This window comes from Bos taurus, chromosome 26 (genome assembly GCF_002263795.3).
Source record: "Bos taurus isolate L1 Dominette 01449 registration number 42190680 breed Hereford chromosome 26, ARS-UCD2.0, whole genome shotgun sequence".
Taxonomy (NCBI): domain Eukaryota; kingdom Metazoa; phylum Chordata; class Mammalia; order Artiodactyla; family Bovidae; genus Bos; species Bos taurus.
Genome location: NC_037353.1, coordinates 34,144,879 through 34,171,378, shown reverse-complemented (window position 1 = coordinate 34,171,378; position 26,500 = coordinate 34,144,879). Strand labels below are relative to the sequence as shown.

Genomic DNA, 26,500 nt, shown 5'->3' with positions numbered 1-26,500 from the left:
CACTATCCATGCTGAAGGTGAGGGGTTTGATCCCTGGTCAGAGAACTGAGATCTGTAAGCCACAGCACAGCCAAAGAGAAAAAAAAAAAAAGAAAAGAAAAACAGGCTCAGCTAAAAGTTACATAAAGAAAAGGACTCAGTTTCTATCAGAACAGAATTTGGAAAATAAACTGCTTTAAAAATAGGAACACAAAAGTATGCATGTAAAGATACACAATTTAAAGAAAATACTTTCCATGGTTCTAAAAAGTACCTTAAAAATGAATATGAATGTGATTCTGATCCTGATTAAATATCTTAAGGGAGGTAAGGACAACTTCCTTTCTTACTCTTTCCCCAAAAAGAAGGCTGAGCGCCCAAGAATTGTTGCTTTCCAATTGTGGTGCTAGAGAAGACTCTTGGACTTGGAGAGTCCCTTGGACTGCAAGGAGATCAAACCAGTCAATCCTAAAGGAAATAACCCTGAATACTCATTGGAAGGACTGATGCTGAGGCTGAAGTTCCAATAATCTGGCTACCTAATGCAAACAGCTGACTCATGGGAAAAGACCCTGATGCTGGGAAATATTGAAGGCAAAAGGAGAAGAGGGAAGCAGAGGATGAAATGATTGGATAGCATCACTGATTCAATGGACATGAACTTGGGCAAACTCCAGGAGACAGTGAGGGACAGGGAGTGCTGCAGTCCACGGGGTCACAAAGAGTCAGAGACGACTTAGCGACTGAACAAGAACAACAACATTCTTCCCCTAAACTGAAATCTCATTTTCAAAATGAACTTCATATCTGCTTCCTCCTTCTGGATTTGAGTCAGTCCGTATTCATTTTTCCTTCTAACCTAAATAGGTTTTTGTTAAAAAACCTATTTTGAAACCCAGGTCTTTCTCTACCAAAGATGTGGATCAAAGAATGATAATCAACTTAATCCCATCGAGTTCATCTTGCTAAGAGGCACCAGGGAAGTCCCACTAAGAGGCACAGGCTTTGAGAAAACTCCACCTGTAGCTTAAGTCTGGGGAAGCAAACCCTGATGATTAGACTATGTAACAAGAGACAAGTAAGAGGAAGAACCGATAGTCGAGAAGTCACCAGGGGAAAAGAGCCAGGAAGAAACTAATTGGACCGGACTTTCCTGGTGGTCCAGTGGCTAAGAATCCACCTGCCAATGCAAAGGACATGGGTTCGATCCCTCCTCGGGGAAGATTTCACATGCCTCCTTGGAGAAACTAAGCCCGTGTGCCATGACTGCTGAGCCTACACACCTAGAGCCTGTGCTCTGCAACAAGAGAAGCCATGCAGTGAGAAGCCCTTGCCCTGCAACTAGAGAGAAGCCCTCACTTGACACAATCAGAGAAAGTCTTCATATAGCAATGAAGACCCAGCCCAGCCAAAAGCAACAAAAAGCAAAAACCAAAAAAGTAAAAAACAAAACCCAAGTGGACTGAAGACTGTTGCCTGGGGATGTATTCTGCAAGAAAGACTCCAAGAGACTATAGAGTCTGCCACCAACTGGTTGTGAGGCTTCAGGCTCCCTCTTCCTGGGGATTATCTAGCTCCCTTCCACCCCATTGTCCTTCTTGTGCCATCTCTCCCACTCTGTCAGTTACTGCTGCCAGGCTGCGGCAGAGACATGAATTGAGCACAGCCTCACACGGAGGAAGGGGACTGATTCCTAAGAGGGGCTTATGTTCGGAAGCCCCAGTCGCTGATTCCGCAGGACACAGGACAATCATTGTGCTTAAGTCTTTCTTTTGTGTCTTACACCTAACATTGTTTGGAAATACTTTTGGACAAGTTCTCTTCCATTTTTTTTTCCCCTCCACTGTTCCCATTTCCAATTTTGAAACTTAATACTAACAAGCCGCCTTGCAAAGACCTGGCTGGCAGACCTAAGTTTATTCAATTAGCCACTCCCTCTTATAATAACCAGGAGGGCAAGTATCAAGATCCAATTCGGTCTCTACTTCCTGGATGGACTCTAAAAGAGAGGGTCTTGAATCCAAATCAAACAGTATTGTTAAAAAATAATGGGGAGGCTCTCCCTGTCTTGCTGTGGCATAATTGCCAATAAGTAGCATTAAGCGAAGAGCAAAACAAAGCAGTAGAGCAGTGGGAACACTGTGCCACCTGCCAGGAAAAATGAGTACCTCGCTTGGATTTGCATAAAGAGACTCCTGCAGGATGATACAAAGGATAAATCCACAAATTCTGGGACTGGACTGCTTGGGTTTGAAACTCTGCTCCAGCACATTGCTGAATGATAGTGGGCAAGTTACTTAACCTAACCTCTCTGTGCTTCAGTTTCCTCATTTGTAAAAAGAACAATAACAGCCTCTGCCCCAAAGCTAGTAAACAAGTTAATACCCACAAAGCACTTAGAACTGTGTTTGGCATGTAGTAAGCTGTAAATAAATGTCATTATTATTACTCATGTTTCCCCATCTATTTCCCATGAAGTGATGGGACCATATGCCATGATCTTAGTTTTCTGAATGTTGAGCTTTAAGCCAACTTTTTGGATGGAGAAACAGTGGAAACAGTGTCAGACTTTATTTTTTGGGGCTCCAAAATCCCTGCAGATGGTGACTGCAGCCATGAAATTAAAAGATGCTTACTCCTTGGAAGGAAAGTTATGATCAACCTAGATAGCATATTAAAAAGCAGAGAGATTACTTTGCCAACAAATGTCCATCTAGTCAAAGCTATGGGTTTTCCAGTGGTCATGTATGGATGTGAGAGTTGGACTGTGAAGAAAGCTGAGTGCCAAAGAACTGATGCTTTTGAACTGTGGTGTTGGAGAAGACTCTTGAGAGTCTCTTGGACTGCAAGGAGGTCCAACCAGTCCATCCTAAAGGAGATTAGTTCTGGGTGTTCACTGGAAGGAATGATGCTAAAGCTGAAGCTCCAGTACTTTGGTCACCTCATGCGAAGAGTTGACTCATTGGAAAAGACCCTGATGCTGGGAGGGATTGGGGGCAGGAGGAGAAGGGGATGACAGAGGATGAGATGGCTGGATGGCATTACCAACTCAATGGACATGAGTTTGAGTGAACTCCAGGAGTTGGTGATGGAGAGAGAGGCCTGGCGTGCTGCGATTCATGGGGTCACAAAGAGTCAGACACGACTGAGCAACTGAACTGAACTGAACTGATTACTCATGTTATTTATCACATGCATGCCTGTCAAGTCTCTTTAGTCATATCTGACTCTTTGTGACCCTATGGACCAGAGCCTGCCAGGCTCCTCTGTCAATGGGATTCTCCAAGCAGAAGTATGGAGTCGGTTGCCACGCCCTCCTCCAGGGGATCTTCCCGATCCAGGGATGCAAACTGAGTCTCTTACCTCTCCGTCTCCTGCAATGGCAGGTGGGCTCTTTACCACTAGTGCCACCTGGGAAGTCCATGTTATTTATTAAGTAGCATCAAAAGTGATTACCTGTGTTCTAGAGGCCAAGGGTAAGATAGTAGGAAGGAGGAAGAATTTTGACTGTATATCTCTTTTTGTATCTATGAATAAGTTACCTATTCAAAGATTTTTAAAAGTTATTACTTAATAGTTAAAAATCACTTGCTGCAAATGAATTTCAAGATTGGGTCTGTTTTGAACATTACTTTTTTGAAACTTTTGGATTCATACTTTTTTTGTGCAATTGTTGAGAGATGTCCCTGAATACCCCATTTTTCTGTTTTCTACTGCAATTTCACCTCCTTCCCTAACTTTTAAAACTTCTTCCTCCTCTATGTGTCAATAGTAACAACAATAATAAATACAGTTCTACTAAGTACCACTTTCTGAACACTTGCTGCTTTACATATTATATCTCATGTAATCTTTACAATAACTCTTTGAGGCATTAATCCCATAACTCACAGGACAGATTGCATTAACTTGTCCAAGATCACAAAGCTAGACAGTGGCAGTGCCCATATTTATTCTGCGGTCTAACACCTTATTCCAGCGTTTCTCTGTTAAAACAGATTCCCAGGCTTCGCCCTAGATCCAGGCTCTGATCCCCAGGCCTGGGTGTTTTCTTGGAGACACTCACACCCTCAGAAGCCTGAGGGCCTCAGCACTAGTCTGGGCCCTTTTGACCCTGACCTTTCACTCCTGTCTCTGCTCTTGCTTTAAGACACCTGGTTACTTCCAGAGCCAGTGCAAGCAGATGTCCCAGTCCTGAGGGGTAGACCAGTCCCTCTCCCTCCTAAACAAGGTAGGAAGCACCAGCTCGTCCACCCTATCAAATGCCACTCTTCACAGGGCTGCAGCCTTTGGGCCCCTTAGCTCTGGGCCAGATCACACGAGATATGCCTTGGGGAGCACGGCCTTGTGGAAGGCACCCTGGGTCAGCAGCATGGCTATATTTAGGGTCACGTGTGGGATTTATGGCTCTCTACGAAATCTGCAAGGTAACAGAGGTGACAGCTGAGCTGAACATTAAACCGAAATTAACAGCAACAACCAAGACACTTTCAGGAAACACCTCTTTGCAAGCAAGGTCATCCTGATGTGCCCTTGTTTGCACAACGTTTGAGCGAGTCTCCAGCACTGCTTTGGTGGCCCCATAACTCATATCAGCACAGTGTAGGGAGGGGAGCTCTGCCATCCCAGCATTAGCAGCTCATAAAGTTACTGTCTGGAGATCAATGGCCAGAGCCAAGCAGATTGTTAGATAAACAACTGCTGTTGGACAGAATCATAAGACCCTCAAAAGCTCCAAAGAGATGGTACTAATCCATCAGCCAAGTGCACAGAGATGAAGGTGGTCTGGTCCACACCTCAGCACTGCAGGGTCTCCAAAGCTGAGGGGCCGGGGAGGGAACAAACAGGGTGATAAGAAGCTTTCAAGGATCCAGATTAAAAACTTCAGCTGATGATCCTCCCCCGAAGATAAGATTTTCTAAAAGTGGCTGTTCTTGTCCTCTCAGGTTTATCTAGCTTTTCTGCAGGAGGTGCTACCATATGTGAAAACTGCTATTACAGAGACCCCAAGAGGTGGACACGACGCGCACTTTGTTCCAGTCCAGGTCAATGGAAACCAGCCCTTCTCTTGAATCTGACAAATGGCATAAATGGTGGAGGAACCACTTCAGATATCCCCCAAGTCACCAGGAACAAGGATCACTGATATATTTTTAAATTTTATTTTTTTGAACTATAGTCGATTTACAATGTTGTGCAGCAAAGTGATTCAGATACACATATCTGAATATATATATATTTTTTTCACATGTTCTTCCATTATGGTTTACCACACGATACTGAATACAGTCCCCTGTGCTCTACAGTAGGGCCTTGTTGTTCCATTAATATTTTTTAATAGTGTTTAATGCTTTAACGAAGTCTGTTAATAATCATTACCAACATTTGTTCTACAAAGTACAATGAGAGGTATGGAAGGATCTAACAAATAAAGACCAGCCATGGTACTTTTAAAGCCAGATTCTATGCCTTCCCATTCTACCCTCCCCAGGCCCCATTCTGTCCCCTCCCTTTGCTGATTTTGTGCTGATAAACTTAGTCTCTAACTTGACCTTTCTACATTCTGAACACACTGGCCAAGATTACTGCGCTGAGGAGAAACACCGGATTCTGGTTTTGAACCCTGCTGTTAAGTTCAAGGCTCTGATAAACCATTGAATTAAAAGTTCCAAAATCCTCTTAAAAGCTCATGTGTTACACAATTGGCTGCAGATTTAAAAAAAAAACAAATCTGACCACAAAATCACCATGCTTAATTGTGGCCAGACAAGCAAGATCACAAGAGCCACGAAGGCCTAGCAGAAGGACTGACTTAGGAAGTGCGTTCAAGTGTGCACTCAGATACAATGAGCAGCTAATTTACAGAAGCTGGCTGGCTGACTATGGTGCTTCCCCACCATCCTTCATGTTGCCTGCTGTTGTAGTTCCTCGCTCATGTGGGGAAGGACCACTATCTTCAACTCCCAGATGCATTCCGGTAAGCTCAAATCTCTGCTAGGAACACAGCTAATGCCAGCACTGATTATCAGGAAGGAACTAGATAATTCTAACCTCTTAGATTGAGAGCCGTTTTTCAGAACCTCAAATTTCACAGTGCACAGCCAACTCAGTCATTTCAGCAACATCAAGAGGCAAAGAATTACAACCAAGCTCCGATGGTTATTTATACAAAAAGACTTCCTTGAAGAATCCACAGTCACTCGTACCAGAAAACATTATAGGATAAAAATACTGTGCCTACTTTACAAAGAAGTAAAAAACCTCAGAAGGCGCACAATAAATTTTTATAATACACTCGGCACAAGTATTATTTTCCCCATCACCAGAGTGAATAAATACAGGTTTTATCTTCTTACAGATCCCCTAGGCTGCTCAAAATGTGAATTATACCTTTCTATATTTGGAAGGGAATATATAAGCACCCAAACCCGCTCCTATTTATTTTCTAAAGTGTCTCCATGAATAGGATTCCCAGTAGCTCTGTTTGCAGACATTCATCAGCACCAAAGTAAACACACCACCAGGCACACAATTCCCAAGGGCTGCTTCAATCGGAACCAGAGCTCTGGTTTTCATAGCTGCTTTGTCTAAATATTTTTGCGATGATTCATTCATGGTTTCAAGATTTAAGGAGAGGGCATCCCCAGGTTGGGACACACCAAGGCACAGAACAAGACCAACAGGAAGGAAAAGAGTGAAGGTGGTACCTCATGTCTCCATCCGAAAGCACCCCCCTCTGCATCAGAACTACACTTCGCCCTGCGATGACCGGCAGCGAGTTTCCTTCTTCCCTGAAATAATAAAAACTCAACATGCTCGGAGCTCAGCAGGGGCAGGAGACTGGCACAGTCCGCCCGGCCCTGAAGGCCTGTGACTGAATCAGCAGTGAACTGCACGCTGGACTTTTCCATAGGACCATTCACACTGGGGCTGGGAACATCACACTGGCCTCCCCCTTCTCTGCTGACCGGCAGAAATGCCCAGGCTCCACGTGGCTGCCTCCTCCCCATTCCCGGACGGCTCCCTAGAGAAAAAGTGACTTTCTAGGAACTTGGGGTCCCAAGGGAAAACCCACACACTTCCACGAAGATGCAGCCAGCAGCACCATTTTTAAGCGTGAAAAACTAGAAACGATGGGACAATGGCCGAGCAGGGGACAGAGGATAGGCAGAATAAAATACTACACAGCTATTTAAAGTGATGAGCATGCAGATGCAGGCAACCCACCGAAGTGTCAAATGCACAAAAAGGTGGCAAAACAGCACACACAGGAACTGCGAAAAGGTGTAAAATTTTATGTAAGTGAATGAAAGTAGGAAGTGAGTGTGTGTTCAATCAGAGTTCAAATTCATTAAGGTTATTTTTTTTCCTTATCAAGATACTCAAGATAGTACTGTAAGTAATAAAACTAAAGACCACAGATGTATACCAGGCACCTTAATTTTCAAGTAAGGCATATAATCATTTTTCAAGGGTCCTGAAAAAAGCAAATGGTTCAGGAAATGACTATAATTTTCCCCTTTCACTCCTCCAAATGCAATGAGGAAGAGGCGAACACATAAAAACCCAGATTATTAAGCAAACAGCTCAGCAGTGCTGTTCTCAATTTCCTGGTTCAAGGTCACAGTCAATGAAAGGTGTGAAGCTGATGAAGTCGAGTTACAACATCTGCTCTCCTGGGCAAACCTCCTAATCACTTCCCATCCTCAGGTTTGTGAAGGAGAGGAAACTGGCTCCATTCCTTCTCTGAAACTACATTTGCAAAAATACACTTCCATTGGGAAACAAAGTCAGTTTAAAGTCAGGCTAAGGAGAAGAATTACCAGCCTCCATATTTCCAACTTCCTCCTTGAAAAAAGAATAGAGACCTCTGGCAATACAAACTGATAAATGACTTAATCATTCAGGGGAAATAAAGGACCGAATTCTCTTTAAATAGCCTAGAACAAAGTGGGAGACACAATGGTATCTGTATTGTGGCTGCAGGCTCCAGAACTGAGAACAGCTCAGACACTTCGTTTTGATTCTCTTACAAGCACTTCATCTACCTCTTCCACTTTCAGCCGCGGAGTTTACAGAGTCATCTTAACAGCTGTAGGCCAGACAGAAAGCCCTAAGCACCAGCGAGCTGGGGTTTGATCATGCTAGGCCATAATGCACATTTCTTACTGTGACTACAAGCTCCCTTGAGAAACAATGGGTCTTATTCTCATAGTACTTTTCTATTACTGGACTTCTATGCTAACGGCGTTTGAAAAGTTCTATTACTATTTACCTGCCTTTCTCACCTTTTAAAAAACCTTTTATTTTGTATTGGGGTATAGCCAATGAACAACGCTGTTCAGGTGACCAGCGAAGGGGCTTGGCCACACATATACATGTATCCATTCTCTCCCAAACTCCTTTCTCACTTTCTCTGTTAACTTTATAGCTTCATTATTTCTCTTCTAGAAGAGCAATCATCTATACATGTAGAAGTTATGGCTTCAGAGTTTTAGACTGCCTGATCATGTTTCAGAGGTGTGGCTCGCTGCTCCTGAAACGGTCACGTGGCCCCCTTTATCAGAAAGCCCATCGCTAGCCCTGTTGAAATGCTGTCTGTATACCATCCCTCAGCTGAAGTGAAGCAGAAAGGGAGCAGTTTCAATGAAGAATTAAATTTGCTGACCCACTTGGGTGGAAGAAAAAAACCGCCCCGCTGGTGGATTAATATGGTTGAATAGCTCGATGTCACTGCACTTGTGGACGGTACTTGATGCAGTGCCCCCAAGTCAGACCCGGGTCTTGGTCTTGCTGGGTGACTGTGAACAGAGGACTTAACCTCTCTGGTCTTCACTTTCTTTGATCATTACAGAAGGGGACCTGGATAAATTACCTTTCAAGGAGTTCTCTGGTTTGAAATTACGGTTCTAAGATTTTTCCCTCATCATGTCCTTTAATTCTCACAAACAACCCAGTGGGTGGTATTGATATTTCTCCCACACAGATGAGGAAACTGAGGCTCAAGAAAGCCAAAACATTTGCTCTAGTTGCTCAACTAGAGTGGGACTCAGGGCCAGGATCTGAACCTGAGTTGTCCAACTCTACACCACCACGGCTGTCATTTTAAGCAATACCATCACTGCTTCAACTACATCATTAAACCATGATTACTCTTTATATAAAAAATGGGGAGACAGGCCTCCAGGATTCCAGTGTCTGAACTTGAAGGCTACCTTTACTGAAAATGTAAACTGCCTGGCTATATTTTAAAGTTCTTTTTCTCTTAGGGTGCTTGGACCTGGTCTCTTTCAATCAATGAGTATGACTGAATGACTTTTGCTTAATTAGGGACACAGTCTTTGGAATGAGTTAATGTCTGCTTTGTCCCTTCTTTTCTCCAATTCGCACACCCCTCCTCCAAATGAACAGGCAGGCCACCTGGATCTTTCTTATAACCACACAAATAACACTTTTTTAAAACAAAATAGGGACCTGTTTACATATAACACTTACTGGTGGAGCAACTCAAGCTGCAGCCCAGGAGAAAGAAGAATTACAACCAAGTGCTATTTATGAAACACACTCCAGGAAGGACAAAAGTTGGACCACAGAGATGACACAGAGGGGAAAGCCCATGGGATCTGAGCCAGAGCCTCAAAGTAGGGAATTTATCAAGCTTCGAAAACAAGCCTTTTCTCCTGCCCTCCTCACTCAGGAACTGGAAGGATAAACACACCCCTTGGCAGGGACACCCCTGGCTCCACCAAGGCCCCGGGGAAATTTGAGAGCCTGTGCAATCTGTTTTCTGCGTTTTTTATTTCCTTTAATAGTGACCTTGGGCAGAGCTCAGAAAGGAGTCTCTGATTTCTCAGCTGCAGTGTTGCTGGGAGGGGGTATCTTCCAGGCTACTGGACAGGGCTTGGTTTTGTATCTGCCATGGCTTCCAGTGGTGCCACTGGGACAAAACTCACCCTGTTCAAGGGCCTCCACTGAGACCTGTGCTGCGTGGCCTGGCCTGACCATCACTCCCCTGTGGCTTTGTGCCCTACCCCCACTCCCCACCAGGCAGGCTCTTCCCGTCCCCTGATAACCCACTGTCTATTCTGACAAGTCCATCCTCCTCCAGCTTGCCCCCATCCTTCCTCTCCCAGCCTCATGCAGCTCCCAATACTCTACAATTCTGTGAACAGCTATTCCTGGTTACCAACTATTTTAGCTGTGCCTAGATATTCATTAAGAGCTTGAGTTTATACCCAGAGCAGGGACCACATCATTAACACGGATGGCAGGTAACCTGGGCTAGGACCTAGGGTTACTGTTAATATCAAGAGAGATCCTTCTTCCAGTGCTCAGATGACACGAAGTCTTGTTCAAAAATGATGGCTCATAATGAACATAGATGGCACACACACAGTTGTCCCTTCGTATCTGAGGGCGATTGGTTCTGGAATCCCTGAGGATACCAAAGTCCTTGGATGCTCAAGTACGGTGTTTAAAATGGGGTAGTATTTGCATATAGGGCTTCCCAGGTGGCAACAGTGGTAAAGAACCTGCCTGCCAAAGCAAGAGACCTAAGAGATGGGGATTCAGTCCCCGGTTGGGAAGATCCCCTGGAGAAGGGAATAGCAACCCACTCCAGTATTCTTGCCTGGAGAATCCTATGGACAGAGGAACCTGATGGGCTACAGTCCAGGAGGTTGCAAAGAGTCCAACATGACTGAAGCGACTTAGCACCGTGTGCATATAATATAGGCATATCCTCCCTTATACTTTAAATTATCCTTAGATTACTTACATAATACTTAAAACAATGTAAATGCTGTGTGAATAGTTGCTGGTACTCTGCAAATCCATTTTGCTTTTTGAACCTTTCTGAAACCCCCTTTCCCAAATTTTTAATCCACAGTTGGTTAGATTCACAGGTGCAGAACAGACAGCACACAGCACTTACTTCTTCTAACTCATTTAAAACAATTTTTAATGGAACTTTTTCTATTTTATTAAAAAAAATTATTGGAATATAGTTACTAAGTCCAAGCATTTTACTAATTTAAATTTTACATTCTAAATATTTTTACTTTGAGGTTCTCTGTCTTTTCCAAGTGTATTTCAGTAATCAGATAAGTAGAAGACATTTTAATAAAGTTTTGTGTTTTAAGAAATACGAATTAAGGAACAGTCTGGTTTACTCTGGAAAAAGAAATGGCAACCTACTCCAGTACTCTTGCCTGGAAAATCCCATGGACAGAGGAACCTGGTAGGCTACCGTCCATGGGGCTGCAAAGAATCGAATACGATTGAGGGACTTCACTTACTCAGGGCCCAAAGAAATGGGCTTCCCTGATGGTTCAAGAGACCTGGGTTCGATCCCTGGGTCGGGAAGATTCCCCTGGAGAAGGAAATGGCAACCCACTCCCGTGCTCTTGCCTGGAAAATCCCATGGACAGAGGAGCCTGGCAGGCTGTAGTCCATAGGGTTGCAAAGAGTCAGACATGACAGAGCATGAATGCAATGAAATGGAAATAAAACGATGCTGTCATGCCATCTAGTGGCAGTGAGACAAAAAACCAAGACAAGTCTAAGGGCCTGGGACTACCTAGGTCACTGCGTCCATCCCACCCAGACTTCTGGGGAGAAAAGAGAGGTCTTTTTGTTTCCTGGAGTCCTTGGGGTTTCCAGTGGAGGGTGAGGGTCCTCAATTAGAGACAGATGGGGTGCTACTGCCCCCGCCACTGCCTTCAGTTCAGTTCAGTCACTCAGTCGTGTCCGACTCTTTGTGACTCCATGGACTGCAGAACGCCAGTCTTCCCTGTCCATCACCAACTCCCGGAGCTTGCTCAAACTCATGTCCATCCAGTCCACTGCTTTACCTTCCTGCAATTCTGACACCTAGAGAAGGGACCTGGGGATGGGCCAGGAGGGAAGATGCCTGCCATCAGCTGCAGGGAGCACCCAGGGCAGCAGCAACACTCCCACACCACAGGCTGCACCCACCCCTCTGGCGTGAGGGATGCAAAGTTCCCCACACTCTGCAGAGGGAACCACGGAGGGGCTGCCACACACCTGCCAGACTTGCAGGAAACAACCAGTATCTAGGGCTGTGTTCACCCCAGTTACCGAATTACAACCCCAGTCAGAATCCATAAAGCACAGACGGTAAGTGTGGGTGTCCATGGGCCAGGTGTGATAAGGGACACTCCCTCTTTGCTTCATATTATCCTGTCTTAATCACACTTGGAGTTTCACCCCATCATATACGAGGTCTCTGACACCATCCAAGTTTCTCACGAGGTTTTGGTCAGCAAAGCCACAGGCAGCAGGCACGGTCTGAAGCAGGAAGCACTGAAAGGCAGCAAATGCTGCCTCGGTGCTATCACCGTGACATTGGAGATAGAAAGGGCTTTACCCCTTTGCTGAGCTAGAGGGCTCAGCTAGGTGGCACGAGCCACCTTCAACACTCCCTGGGATCCAGGTTCACTTTCCTCTTGTCAATCTCTTCTCTGGCTTCTCCTTCCATTCGGTCAAAGTTTGACAACTTCTATCTCTCAGAAGCTCTGGAGGCCTCCGTCCCGCTCCATCTACACCATCCACTCTGCCTGGGGAACTCCTAACCTGCTTCCTCTCCCCACAAACCCCTCTTCAGAGCATCCCCCTCCGTGCTGCAGCTTGGGTGATCTTGTGGGTTTCTGTAGGTATTATCGATCAAGTCACTCTACGGCTTAAACCCTTTAGTGACCTCCCCATCCTTAGAACCAATTCCAGATCCTTTCTGTGACCTGTAGACAAGTCCTTCTAAAATCCGGCTCGGCCAATCTCTCCCCATCTCTGCTCTGCCCACTCCTGACACCATCACACTTCAGTTACTGGTTCCATGTGTGGTTTCCCTACCAGAGTGTGAGTGTCTGAGGCAGAGACCACACTGATCATGTTGGTCTGCTTGCCGGCTGCAAACCCAGGGCCAAACACAGGACCTGGCACGTAAAGGCGGCGACTGAGAGTGGTGGTCAGAGTGTGAATGTCTGAGGCAGAGACCACACTAGCATGTGGGTCTGCTTGCCCGCTGCAAACCCAGGGCCAAACACAGGACCTGGCACAAACAGGTGGCAACTGAGAGTGGTGGTTGAGAGCTCATGAGTAAAGGTTGAGAGGCAGGTGAGTAAAGGTTCAAATCCTGGCTCTGCCACTAGTCAACTATGGGACTTGCTGCAAAGGACTTATGTTCTCTCAGTCACTCTGCAAATATTTACTGAATGGGACTTCCCTGGTGGCTCGGTGGATAAGAATCTGTCTGCCAATGCAGGGGACACTGGTTCGATCCCTGGTCCAGGAAGATTCCACATGTGGTGGAGTAACAGAGCTCAAGTGCCACAACTACTGGAGCCCACGTGCCTAGAGTCTGCGCTCCACAACAGCAGAAGCCACTGCAATGAGAAACCCACACACTGCAACCAGAACTACCTCCCAATGGAGACCCAGCACAGCCAAAAGTAAGGAATACATTTTAAAAAATGAATGAACAAATGAAATAATCAATTACTGACCGAAATGATATCTCAAGTGGTTAATTTTAAAGATACTTTACTAGATGAAAGAAACTTCTATCCTATTAAAGTTAAATAACAAAAAAAAATCAAACAAAAAAAGGGAGGAAAAATCTAAATTTTAAGCGTTTGTCACACATTTTACTTGAATTTTAACTGACTCTTTGGTAGGTGGCTGGTGTTTATCTAACATGGGTACAGGTCAGATCTGACTGAAGGCAGAGAAAATAAACAATATTTCACAACCTGGATGAAGACAACATTAAATTGACATTTAATGTAGCTTGAATACTGTTTAGTAAGTCAACAATTATGGATGCAATTCATATAACTAAAATAGGCAGTTCAGAAGATGGAATTTAATTTAAATATTTTTCAAGGGTACTTACTGTTTATTTTGATAATATGAAGGCTGATGTTAATATCAGCCACACTATAAAAAAGGTAAGATCCCCTGGAGTAAGGGAATGGCTACCCACTCCAGTATTCTTGCCTGGAGAACTCCATGGATAGAGGAGCCTGGTGGGCTACAGTCCATGGGGTTGCAAAAAGTCTGACCACGACTGAGAAACTAATACATAAAAAAGGTGTAGTGGGCCAGAATATAGGTTATATCCAGGCTTATTTACCTTTCCAAAGAATTTAGGGGGGTAAAAAACCCCGGCATCAAAGACCACACCTATTTTGTGCCAGATGATGGGTCTTCTAGGCAGTGGTCTCCAACCAGGGTGCTCGAAGACTTTCCGAGGGATGCAAACAAGACATTTTTAAGTGAATGAATTGCCAGATCCTCAGTTTCCATTTGTATTTTTCCTAAAACTGGTCTGCTTGAGTATGCTACCACCTCCCCTCTATGAACTCCCATCTTGCCAACAGAAGAAAAGGGTGGACTTCTCACCTACCCTGAATCTTAGATGACCTAGAAACTGCCACATGATCTGACAAAGGGCCAAACATCAGTGTCCATGTGTCTCCCTGGCTCGCATTGAGGTGTGCTGAAGTAGGAGGCAGGGGCTCGTTATTAATACTTATACAAGAGTCTGATCAGGGTGAAGGATGGCATTAGAAATAGGGCTGTTTGGGGCCACACTGGACTGTTTAGATCCAATTATATATCAAAAAATATTTAAAAATACACATGATAAGATGAAATGAGAGTGGGTGACTCTCATTTAAGGATTTTAACACCCTGATTATTCCCAAAGACGCTATCACTTCTGAGCTAGAGTCCTGGGAGAGCAAAGTAAACACTTAATCACAAATAAGTGAATAAATAAAGCCCAGCACCGGGCTTTGTGCCTTTTCCTTCCTTCCTTATTTCCATTTGGTTTTGGGTGACTGTTGGAGAACAATGTCAACAACTCAGGTGGAGAAGAGAGAAGGAGAGCAGTTCATGAGGAGAAAGGACCAGTTTTCAAAAATAAACAAACAGCATCCAGGGTAAAAGCATCTCACCAAAACGATACTGACTAATATTTATTAATGCAATTTTAATTATCTTCTATCTATTGGAGCATTTTGGGTTAAACAAGTTGCCTTTAAGTAAAAAAGAAACAGGTTGAATTAATAGTTATTTGAGGAGTTTTGATCAAGTCTTTTTGGTGTACTTCCCAGAAACTGAAAAAAATTAAAGGTCTCAAGGGTTGAATAACAATTTATTTTGTAAGTCAGATACTTTCCAATTCTTTATTTTCAATACAACTGAAGAAAGAGCTAATTGAGCTGTCGTGTTCGGCACAGAACTCAGAAAGAACTGAAAGAATTAAGTGACATTATCACAAAACTGCTGCCATCCCATGTACTTATTCACAGTTTCTCAGCATGTCTATCTCTAAAAATGAAAAACAGGAAAAAATGATGATACGAAACTCTTTCTTATTCTAGCAAAAAGTATTATTTGTCCATTTAATCACAAACTAGCTTTTCAAATGCCCTCCCCTCCCATATTTGATCATTATTTCTATGAAAAATTATTTAACAGCACTAACAATTTATCAACATTTATTTGTTCTGATCAACTGTCAATAAAAAACAATAACTTAGTTTAGGAGAAATTTCTTTCAATACTCATAAAACCTGGAAAAATGTCTCATACTCATAAATACTCATAAAACTCATAAATACTCATAAAACATACTCAATACTCATAAAACCTGAAAAAATATATATGTTAAAGAAATGTATGATGAGGTGATACTCATAAAATCATAAATCATAAAATCATAAATCATAAAATCATAAATCATAAAATCATAAATCATAAATCATAAAATCATAAAAATACTCAAATACTCATAAAACTCATAAATACTCATAAAACATACTCAATACTCATAAAACCTGAAAAAATATATATGTTAAAGAAATGTATGATGAGGTGATCAATAAAAGACTTTCAAGCAACTAAATCTATTACATCAGAATAAAATACTGTGGACAGAGACAATAAAAAAAAGGGTTCGAGGGGAAAAAAAAGAAATATAAAAATTCTAGATGTTACAGGACAGCTTGTTCACGAACCTTTCTAATGGGTTAAATTACTAAAGAATTAGACTCCATACACTCAAAGGGATGATTTTTAAATGTTAGTCTTGAGAACACCCTTTTCATTTTCATAATTTCTGGGAAGTATAACAAAAGGCTTTACTAAGACTTCTGAAATGACTATTACATGATTCCAGTTTCTCTTTTACTTAGAGGCAATCTACTTAACCTGAATACTCGAGAGAGACGGGAAAACAGAAATACTATTACATCCTTTGCAAATATTTTGACAAGAAATTTATATGTCACCTTAAAGTGTATGGGGAGGTGTGTGTCTTAGTTTTACATTATTTGGGGGGGGGGTATGTGAGCAGAAACATTTGAAGGCCACTGCATTGGGGAATGGTTCAGCCTGGACCACCTGACCTCATGACTTTGAAAAGTTTTTAGCAATTGGAGCTGTATTTTCTGGTCGTCTCATGGGATATCTTTGGCCCTAAATGGCAACCAGTGCCAATGGAATGCAGATCTAGGATGCTGAGGTCTTCCCACTTTTCTGAGCCTTGTTTGGGATGATGTGACCCAAGGCTCTCTGTGGGATGTTGCAGGGAGCTAGAATGCCCCTTGTCACCAGCAATTCCCTTCCGGAGCACTGCTGGGGAGCACTCCCTAACCTCAGACTTTATCCCCCTCACTGTCTCTCCAACGTGGGGCTTGGTTTAGGAGCTAGCAAGAAGGCTGATGCTTCTGACCACAGACCATCCCTGCCTCTTGCCAGGGAGCCCCACTCACTGCCCTTCCATGACCAATGTTAAGGAGGGCAGGTAAGGGGCTCCTCCACTTCCCTGCAGCCCTACTTTTAAGTAGAAAGCACAGCAGAGGTGCTAAGTGAGCAGTGCTGGTGCTACTTGGATTCTAATCTCAGCTCTACCAGTTATTCACTGCCATCGCAAAGGCAGGCTACTAAACCTCATAATGTCTCAGTTTACTTACCTGCTAAGTGATGGTAACAACAAAACCATCTCCTGGGGTTGTGAGGATTACATGCAATACTAAGCTGGCATACAAAAGCTTAATAAAGGAAGCTGTTATTATTAAATGTAAAGCTCAGGATTTAAGAAGTGAAAAAAGGAAAAGGAAACGGTAGGAATCAGCAGGGTGCTACCCTAAAATCTCCTATCCCATGGTCCCCAGTTCGGCCTTTCAGCCAAGCCTGGTCCCAACTGGCAGCAGTAATAATCCATGCTTTTTCTCAAAGGAGGCTGGCTGCAATTTACCTCTGATGGGGAGCTGGGCTCCCCCACACCTGGGCCTACCCTGGAGATAGGGGAGTGCACAGGGGGACCCCAGTGTTGTCATACACAGCAGCAGGATTCCGCACAAATCTCCCATGCACAGCACAGGCTTCCTCCCCGAAGGCCCCCCTTCTGCATGGGTGAGTGGAGATGACAGAGGCGTGACAGGCTGAAGTGACCCAGGGTTCCTCTTTAACTCAGCGAGAAAGGAAACTTACCTGAAGATCGATGAGACAAAAGAGGACCGGTCTGGCTTTGCATCAACTGTATCATTGTTTGCGGGATCCTCAGCCCCCTGCTCCACAATATGGCCTTGATCGTCTGCCATCTGGAAGGAAAAAAAAACAACCAGAAAATTGGTACCCAGTGGCATCACTGGCCTCATGATGTTTTAAATAACACTCATTCAGTGACACAGTTTTTATTTAAGCCTAGAGATGATCAGTATTGCCTATCTGGGCTCCAGGGCTGCCATACCAATAACTCATTCAAGTGCTCGAGTGCCAGCTCTACTTCAGGCTTCCCTCCAGAGTCTGGATACACAGCTGCAAAGAAAGCAAAGTCCTTGTCCCTCTGGGAGCTTCTAATCCAGCATCCATGATTTTCTAGTACTGGTTTACTAGTTGCTCAGTCATGTCTCACTCCTTGGGATCATATGGACTGTAGCCCGCCAGACTCCTCTGTCCATGGAATTTTCCAGGCAAGAATACTGGAGTGGCTTGCCATTTCCTTCTCCAGGGGATTTTCCTGACCCAGGAATCAAACCCAAGCCTATTGTGTCTCCTGCACGGGCAGGCAGACTCTACCACTGAGCCACCTGGGAAGCTCATCTCTTACTAGAGTAGATGACAAACTATGGCCTACCATCTGTTTTCCTCCTTTGGGGATTCTCTAAGTTTTATTTGTTCTTCCTTTTTCTAATTTTGTAAGGTTGAAGCTAAAGTTACTGATTTGTGACCTTCTTTCCTACATACACGTGTTCAGTGCTAAAAATCTCACACTACATACTCACCATCTGTTTTCGTTAATAAAGTTTAATTGGAACACAGTCACATCCATTCATTTACATATTGTCGATGGCTACTTTCCCACCACAACCACAACTGAATGACTGTGACAGACATCATGTGGCCTGAAGTGCCTAAAATATTTACCACCTGGCCCTTTAAAAAAGATTCACTAACCCCTGATGTAGGATAATTACTAGCCAACAGGATCCCCTGGGACTTCCTAGGTGGCTCAAGAGGTAAATAATCCACCTGCCAAAGCAGGAGACAAGGGGCTTGATCCCTGGGTTGGGAAGATTCCCTGGAGGAGAAAATGGAAACCCATTCCAGTATCCTTGCTGGGAAATCCCAGGGACCGAGGAGCCTGGTGAGCTATAGTCCCTGGACTGGCATAGAGTCGGACACAACTAAGCAACCAAACAACAACAGAATCTCCTACTCACCTACTACTTCCCTTACTTTAAGTAGCAAAATTAACAATAATAAAAATTAAAACTCACATTTATTATTTGCCGAGCTAATCGCTTTCTAAGTATTATCTTATTTAATACTCTCCCAAATGATGTCGGGATCTCCCTGGTGATGCCAGTGGTAAAGAACCTGCCTACCAGTGCAGGAGACATAAGAGATGGGGGTTGGATCCCTGGATTGAGAAGATCCCCTGGAGGAGGGCATGGCAACCTACCCCAGTACTCCTGCCTGGAAAATTCCAAGGACAGAGGAGCCTGGTGGGGCTACAGTCCACAGGGTCATAAAGTGTCAGATACGACTGAAGCAACTTAGCACACGTGCATACAAATACTATTAGATCAGCCCTAGGATCACTGCCTTTGACACGTGAGGAACAAGAGGTTAGAAAAAGCTGTAACTGGCCCCAGGCTAAGTAACTAGTGAACCAAACTCAGAACTGAAGCCAGCAACAACACTCAGAGCCCAGCCCTCACCAACATATCATTCAGCCTCCCAGGGTCTGAGCATCCCTGGGCCCATCATGTTCCATCAGGGCTTATGGTTCTTTCAGTCTGGAAGTCATCACCCAAACCTTTGCTGGACAAGCCATCTTTGGCCAGATGGCTAGTTCTCCATCTTCAGAATTCGGTTCAATGGTACCTCTGCTGGGAGGTCCTCCCTGATTACATCTACCTCCCCAGCTCCTTCCCTTCCCCAGTCCCTTTACAGTCCTTGTATTTGTCTTGATTATCAGCATTCTACTTATTGCTTGACATTGTCAAACATGACAATGTAAGTTCATCCTGACAGAGGCAGCTGGCACTCATAAACTATTTGCTAAACAAATATTCATTGAATGGGAAGTTGGAAGAAACAAACACCCCAAAGGAAGAGAATTAGCTAAAAGTGACACAGCTGGTCAGAAACAGAGCCTGTACTAGAGTTCTTTCTCCTAAACCAAATCCTGGGTCCTTTCCTGTAAAGGGCGTGGCCTTTTGTAACAAAGCGAAACCTCCCCAGACTCTGGTTTCAGTCTCAGCGATCGTGGGGTCACAGGTGGCAGCTGCAGGTCTGTACTCCTATCAGCCTCACCCCCAGAAATTTTCACCCAGTTGGAAAATAAGAAGGTATCTATCTGACTGTGCCCCAGAGCACAAGCAATGACTTTTGGAGGGGGCAGAAGGAATCTAGATGGGGGGAGGCGTCCAAGATGGCAAAGCGCTGACCCTGTAGCCCTGAGTGGTATTATCCTTTCACCTTGCAGCTTATTTAGGGGTCAGCTGGACAGTGAGAAGTGACAGGGAGAGTGAGTTCCGTGACCAGATCTCTACAAGGACAGTGAGAAGTCTGATGGCCATCTTGTTTCTCAACACATAATGAACACCCAACCATAGACAGCAAGCTGTTTCCGATTGGGAGGCAGTTAAGATTTTTCAGATTAGGACCCAAACCGTTTCTCAAAAACAGAGATAACCCATATCAAGAGGAAATGGATGTTAAGTATCAGCTCAGTTCAGTTCAGTTCAGTCGCTCAGTTGTGTCCGACTCTTTGTGACCCCATGAATCGCACCAGGCCAGGCCTCCCTGTCCATCACCAACTCCCGGAGTTCACTCAGACTCATGTCCATCGAGTTGGTGATGCCATCCAACCATCTCATCCTTTGTTGTCCCCTTCTCCTAATGCCCCCAATCCCTCCCAGCATCAGAGTCTTTTCCAATGAGTCAACTCTTCGCATGAGGTGGCCAAAGTACTGGAGTTTCAGCTTTAGCATCATTCCTTCCAAAGAAATCCCAGGGCTGATCTCCTTCAGAATGGACTGGTTGGATCTCCTTGCAGTCCAAGGGACTCTCAAGAGTCTTCTCCAACACCACAATTCAAAAGCATGTTAAGTATGCTGCTGCTGCTGCTGCTAAGTCGCTTCAGTCGTGTCTGACTCTGTGTGACCCCATGGACTGCAGCCTACCAGACTCCTCCATCCATGGGATTTTCCAGGCAACAGTACTGGAGTGGGGTGTCATTGCCTTCTCCGATGTTAAGTATAGACATGTAGAAAACACAATCATTTTTATTTCATCTCCTTCACACAGACTTAGTTACTTGTGGATCATTATTAGTAAAGCAAGGAGATATTTTCAAAATTAACAAGTTAATGTTATACAAAATCCACCAGAAAAAGATAACTTTGACATGTGGTGTTGAAGCCTTAAGTCTTTTGTCCTAGAGATTGTCAAACAGAGTGAAGTAAGTCAGAAAGAATCACATATTAATGCTAAGGCTACTCTTAAAGAATGAACCTAGGATATATGATTGATGATAAAACAATGCGACCATTATATAGACCATTATATCTATATATCAATATACGGATACAAGTTCCCGGAAGTTCAATGCACCAGGTGCGTACTAGGAGTCCGGGAGACATCTGACCTGGCCCTGCCTTGCTGAGAGACAGGCATCGACGCATTGCATGAACGTTGACAACCATGATCAGGGCCACTTGTGGTCAGAGCAAGGACCTGACCAAGCCCCAAAGGAATTAGGGAAGCTTCTCTTGACCTGGTATTCCTGGTGGTTCAGATGGTGAAGAGTCGGCCTGCAGTGCAGGAGACCCGGGTTCATTCCCTGGGTCGGGGAGATCCCCTGGAGAAGGAAATGGCAACCCACCGCAGTATTCTCGCCTGAACAATCCCATGGACAGAAGAGCCTGGCGGACTATAGCTCATGGGGTCGCCAAGAGTTGGACACGACTGAACGAATAACACTTTCACACTTTTACTCTTGACCTGCGGTCTGAAAAGCGGAAGCAGAGAGGGTGGAAGTGAGGGAGGCAGCGAAATGCATGCCCATCAAGCATCCAACACGCTCCATCGACAGAGGGGAGCAACGTAAACCCCTCATCCCTCCCTGACACTTGAAAGGGGCTTTGGACGTAAGTGACAGGCTGATTTCCACAGCTCAGAGGGAGGAAGATCTCCAGAGCTTTCTTTGCAAACACTAAGCCAGAAGGGTCTTCTGTTTGACACCTATAGCATTTTTCTGGCCTGAGGCTGAACACTGTCTAGGGGGGCACTGAGAGACCCTTCTAAACGTTTAGAACATGTGTCTAAAATGAGGCAGTGAGCTGGAGCTTCATTCTTGTATCTGTAAGGCTAAACATTCAGTGACTGTCTTATTCCTCCGAGGCTGGCCTTAATTTCTGGTGGATGCAAAGTTCACCCAGAGTGAACTGGGTGACCGAGTGGGGTGCCTGCTCTTGGTCCCATCATTTCAGTTAAGCCAAGGCTTGGTGTTGACCTTTTATTTACACTTCTCTTTGAAGCCCAAGATAATCCAGGCCTATCTCGGTCCGCTAACTGGAGAGAGCATGTCTGGCGTCGTTTTCTTGTATTCATTCCTGCTGTAAGGCTAAGGCTGCAAAGACTAGTCAGTCATTTGGGGGAATATATAGCTTATTCAATTGTCAAACATATCTATCTTCTTTTTAATAAATTAATATTTAATACACATACAGCATTAGCAATGCCAGGCACTCAGTTATTATTATTATTCTTACTATTATCCACTAGGACTCTTATTTGTCATTTGAGAAGTTATCTTAATCATTTTTTTTTCTTTTTTTTTTTTGTCTCGGTCATAGAAAAGTGCCAGGTATACAACAGGCACTCAATAAATATTTCTTTATTAACATCACAACTGAAATGTACTTAAACATTTTAAATCCTTCAGGGCCCTGACTAAATTGTTGACATGGGACAGACAACGGAATCAAAGGGACTCAGGAAGGTGGCTGAGAGCCTAGTCACGGTGAACTGCAGGCCAGGGGTGTAAATCAGCACTTCCACCTATATTAGCCACGGGACCTTGAACAAAGTCCTGGAGGAGGGCATGGCAACCCACTCCAGTATTCTTGCCTAGAGAATCCCATGGACAGAAAAGCCTGGTGGGCTATGGTCCATAGGATTGCAAAGAGTCAGACACGACTGAAGCCACTTAGCACACATGCACGCGCTTGAACAAAGTACTCAATGTCTCCAAGCCTCAGTTTCCTCATCTGTAAAATGGGAAAACAGTGATGCCTAAGTCACACATGGCTGTGAGGATGAATGGAACAATGCATGTAAGATGCTAAATGTTCTAATTTCATGGTGTCTAAACGTTCGATAAATACTCCCTATTATCACCACTGTCTGGAGAACTCAAGACTAAGACAACACTCTCCTGTCAACTCTCACTGGTATATAAAAAGAATAGAAACATGTATATGCATGGCTGAGTCTGTTTACTGTTCACCTAAATCTATCACAACATTGTTAATTGGCTATACCCCAATACAAAATGTTTTGGTGTTAAAAAAAATTTTTTTTAATTAAAAAAGAAAGAATGCTACAAAGCATGAAAAAAAATCACATTAATATTTTAAACAGCTTTTGTGAAGACTGAAAAAAAAGTTACCCTAGTGATTATTTCTACACAGGTTTAAGTGACTCATACATATGTAGTAAGAAATCCACATATGGTAAGAATTTCCAGCTATTATCTGGGAATAGCTGGTAAGAATTCCCAGCTATTATCTGAATTTTATTGCAGCTGTTTCCCCTGAAAAGTGACATAATACAACTTGTGCCTCACCCTAGCCCCAGTGAAGACAATTTTTCTAAAAGGCTCAAAGAGAAGGCACCCAGAGTACCTCCACCGCTCACCTCCAGCACCTGTGCGGGGAGAGGGTGGTGGTTTCTGCTGGGCCCTGAAGTACTCTACTGTCCCCTGATGCTCACAGCACTGCCAGGAAGCTGGAGCCTATTACAGAAGAAACTTCGGTTTTTTCAGAGAGGTTAAATAACCTGCCCAAAGCCACACAGCTAACAGGAGGCGGAAGTCGACTATGAAACCAGGCAGTGGCTGGCGACCTGGACGGCCATCAGGCTCCAAGACCCTGAAGGAATAAAATGGCCTGTAAGTAAACAAAGGTTAGGGCCACGTCCTTGGCCAGCCCAGGAGTTCAAGGGAAAAGGCCCAGCGATTACTCAAAATCACTCGCAAGTAATTTTACTGCCCCATAAAAGGCAAACTTGCATACAAGGGTTAAAGGTTGCAGACGGAGAGTCCTGCCTTTCTCCACTTCCTCAAGGAATCAAGAGAGCTCCGCAGGATGACAGCGGCTTAAGTTTACCTGTAGTGTGCTAAGCCCAGACAGAGGCACTGCTGTGCACTGCAATCACCTCATTCAGCCTCTCGGCCCACCACCATACCCATTTCACAGACAGGCACAGAGAGGGTCAAGGCCCCACAGCTGACAGGCGGGACGCTGGGACTGGAACCCTGGGCTGTCAGACACGGGAAGCCCCCTGTGTTAGCCAGACGAGAGAACAAACCCCTCCCGCCCTCCCAGGTACCACCACCCCACTTCTCGCCCTCCCAGGTCCATCCCTCCTTCTTTTCCGAAGCCCGAATAGCACCGAGTGTCCCGAGCCCGGGGGCTAGAAGGAAAGAGAGGACTAACTGAGCAAAGTAGGTGATGCTGGGGGTGGGGAGAGCCTTCTTTCCCCAGTTTTACTGCTGTGCCCGAAGGGACCCAACCCCCGACGACCGCGCTCGGAACGACACCGAGAGGGCAGCCGGGCGGGAAGGGAGGAAAGCGGGAGAAGGAAGGGCGGCGGCCCACGGGAGATACGCCCGGCGGAGACGGGGGCCGAAGTTACCTTTCCCACGGCGACCGGACGGCTGGAGATGGCGTACGTCTCCGTCGCTCCTCTGCAAGGGTCTGCGGCGGCTTGAACGAAATCGAAACTAAAAGCTCCAGCGTAACCGGGGGAGGAGTCGCCCGGGGCTGGACCCGGACCGGGCGGGGCTGCGTGCGCCGCCTCCGACTCCGGACCCTGCGGTCCGTACCGTCGGCCGCGCGCAGGAACCCCGCGCCTCCGCGCGCCCTATCCCGGAGAGCGCACCCAGCCGCGCTGGCCCAGCGTCGCGCGCGCAGTCCCCGGAGAGCGCCCGGGGCAAAGCTGGCGAGCATGCGGGGCAAAGTTTGCAGAGCTCTAAAGGGATCCCGCCGCCGCGCGCGCAGTTCCTCCGAGAAATTTTTGCAGAATCGATCGCGCTCCCAGTGACCCGAAGAGCGCGCTCTGCAAATCCGCCGCACGCAGTGTCCCCAGCTGTGCTGAACTGAGAGCACGCCCGGCCGACTTTCCAGGGGCGCCAGATCATGGGGCGCTCGTCAGAGTCCCCGCTCCTGCCCTTTCGCTGCTGCCCTCGGTTTACAGCTCGACTTCGGCCTCCGCATCAGCTCCGGGACCCAGTTCCCAAAGCCCGAAGGCTGCTGCCCAGCCAGATCCTGACCCCACTGTGTGCGAGTCGGGCCCCTTGGGGGGCTGGGCGCCCGCATCTGCACGAGTTTACCAAGGGCAGGCGGTGGGAGCCGCCGTGGTCTCCAGCTGCCATAACTTGGTTACACTCCGCGGCGCGCCTTTCTGCAGAGCGCGTTCCCACAGCCCAACACCTCCTGCTGGCCTGGATGTAGCTCCAGAATTCCTGGACTGTCTATTGAGCGCCACCACGTGTCAGCCACTGGGTGCGTGCGTGCCTGCTGAGTCGCTCAGTTGTGTCCGACTCTTTGCGACCGCATGAACTGTAACCTGCCAGGCTCCTGTGTCTATGGTATTCTGCAGGCAAAGATCCTGGTTCGGGTTCCCGTTTCCTCCTCTAGGGGGGGATCTTCCCGACCCAGGGATCTAACCCCCGTGTCTTTGGTCTTCGGCATTGGTAGCCATGTTGTTTACCGCTAGTGCCACCTGGGAAGCCCAGCCACCGGGTGTGTGGCCGTAAGTTAGTCTAATACGGGAGAGACATTGTAGTTGCCCCAATACCACTTCACCCCTCACCCACGCGTGCCCCCACATTTGTCTTTCTTCAACCTGGAGACCAGCGGAGGTCTCCAAGGCCTCGCTCTCCGAGACTTCTCACAGGACTGGCTAATGAACACAGGCGCGCTGAGGTGTAAATAGCTGAGGAGAAATTACAGTTTTCTTCACACCAGAGACATTTGCTATGAAACTATAAACGCCTTGAGTGAAAGGAGTGAACCTTCAGGATGTGACGTCAGGCAAGAACGGGCATCTCCTCTTTGCTCTCCTCTGGGCCTGAGACTTCAATATGCTCCATAAAATCTCACCAGGTAAGGACACTTTATTGGTTTAAGAAACACTGGCCCCAGGCAAGTGTAAGTGAATAATTATAATTTAATAAGTTCTGCCAGAATCCTGAATTCATGAATATTTTAAACAGGCCATTATACTATTTATACTATGGCTGTGCTATACTGAACGTCTGTGCACTGGTCCGCCAATTCATGTGTTGAAACTTAATCCCCAGAGTGATGACGTTAGGAGGTGGGGCCGTTGGGAAGTGCTTAAATCTTGAAAGTGGAGCTCTGGGGTTCTTGCCCTTGTAAAGCTGGCCTGACAGAGCTTCCTGGCCTTTGCCACCAAGTGAGGACACAGAGAGAAATTGCAGTCTGTAACCCAAAGAAGGCTTTGACTAGAACCCAACCATAATGGCACTCTATTCTTGGTCTTCTAGCCTCCAGTACTGTGAGGAATAAATTTCTGTTGTTCGTAAGCTATTCAGCCTGTGGTATTTTGTTACAGCAACTGAGACTAAGACAGGCTGTCCTATTCTTTCTTTAATACCCATATTTCTGAAATGTCAGGGCCAACTAAGTCATTGTAGACCCAAAGATAAAATACTTTTTGAAGGAATTCAATT

At 45.5% G+C, this 26,500-nt stretch overlaps 1 protein-coding gene across 1 annotated transcript in view; it reads right to left on the bottom strand.

Moving 5' to 3' along the window:
* The window catches only part of CASP7 (caspase 7), a 41,400-nt gene extending 16,872 nt beyond the window's left edge, over window positions 1-24,528 (bottom strand). Inside the window, exons 1-2 of the mRNA XM_002698509.6 lie at window positions 24,439-24,528; window positions 17,500-17,609 (exon numbers count right to left, since the gene is read on the bottom strand). Of these exons, the coding sequence (XP_002698555.1) occupies window positions 17,500-17,609 (110 nt within the window). The 5' untranslated portion in view covers window positions 24,439-24,528. The remainder of the gene's footprint in view (window positions 1-17,499; window positions 17,610-24,438) is intronic.
* Between the last annotated feature and the right edge of the window lie 1,972 nt (window positions 24,529-26,500).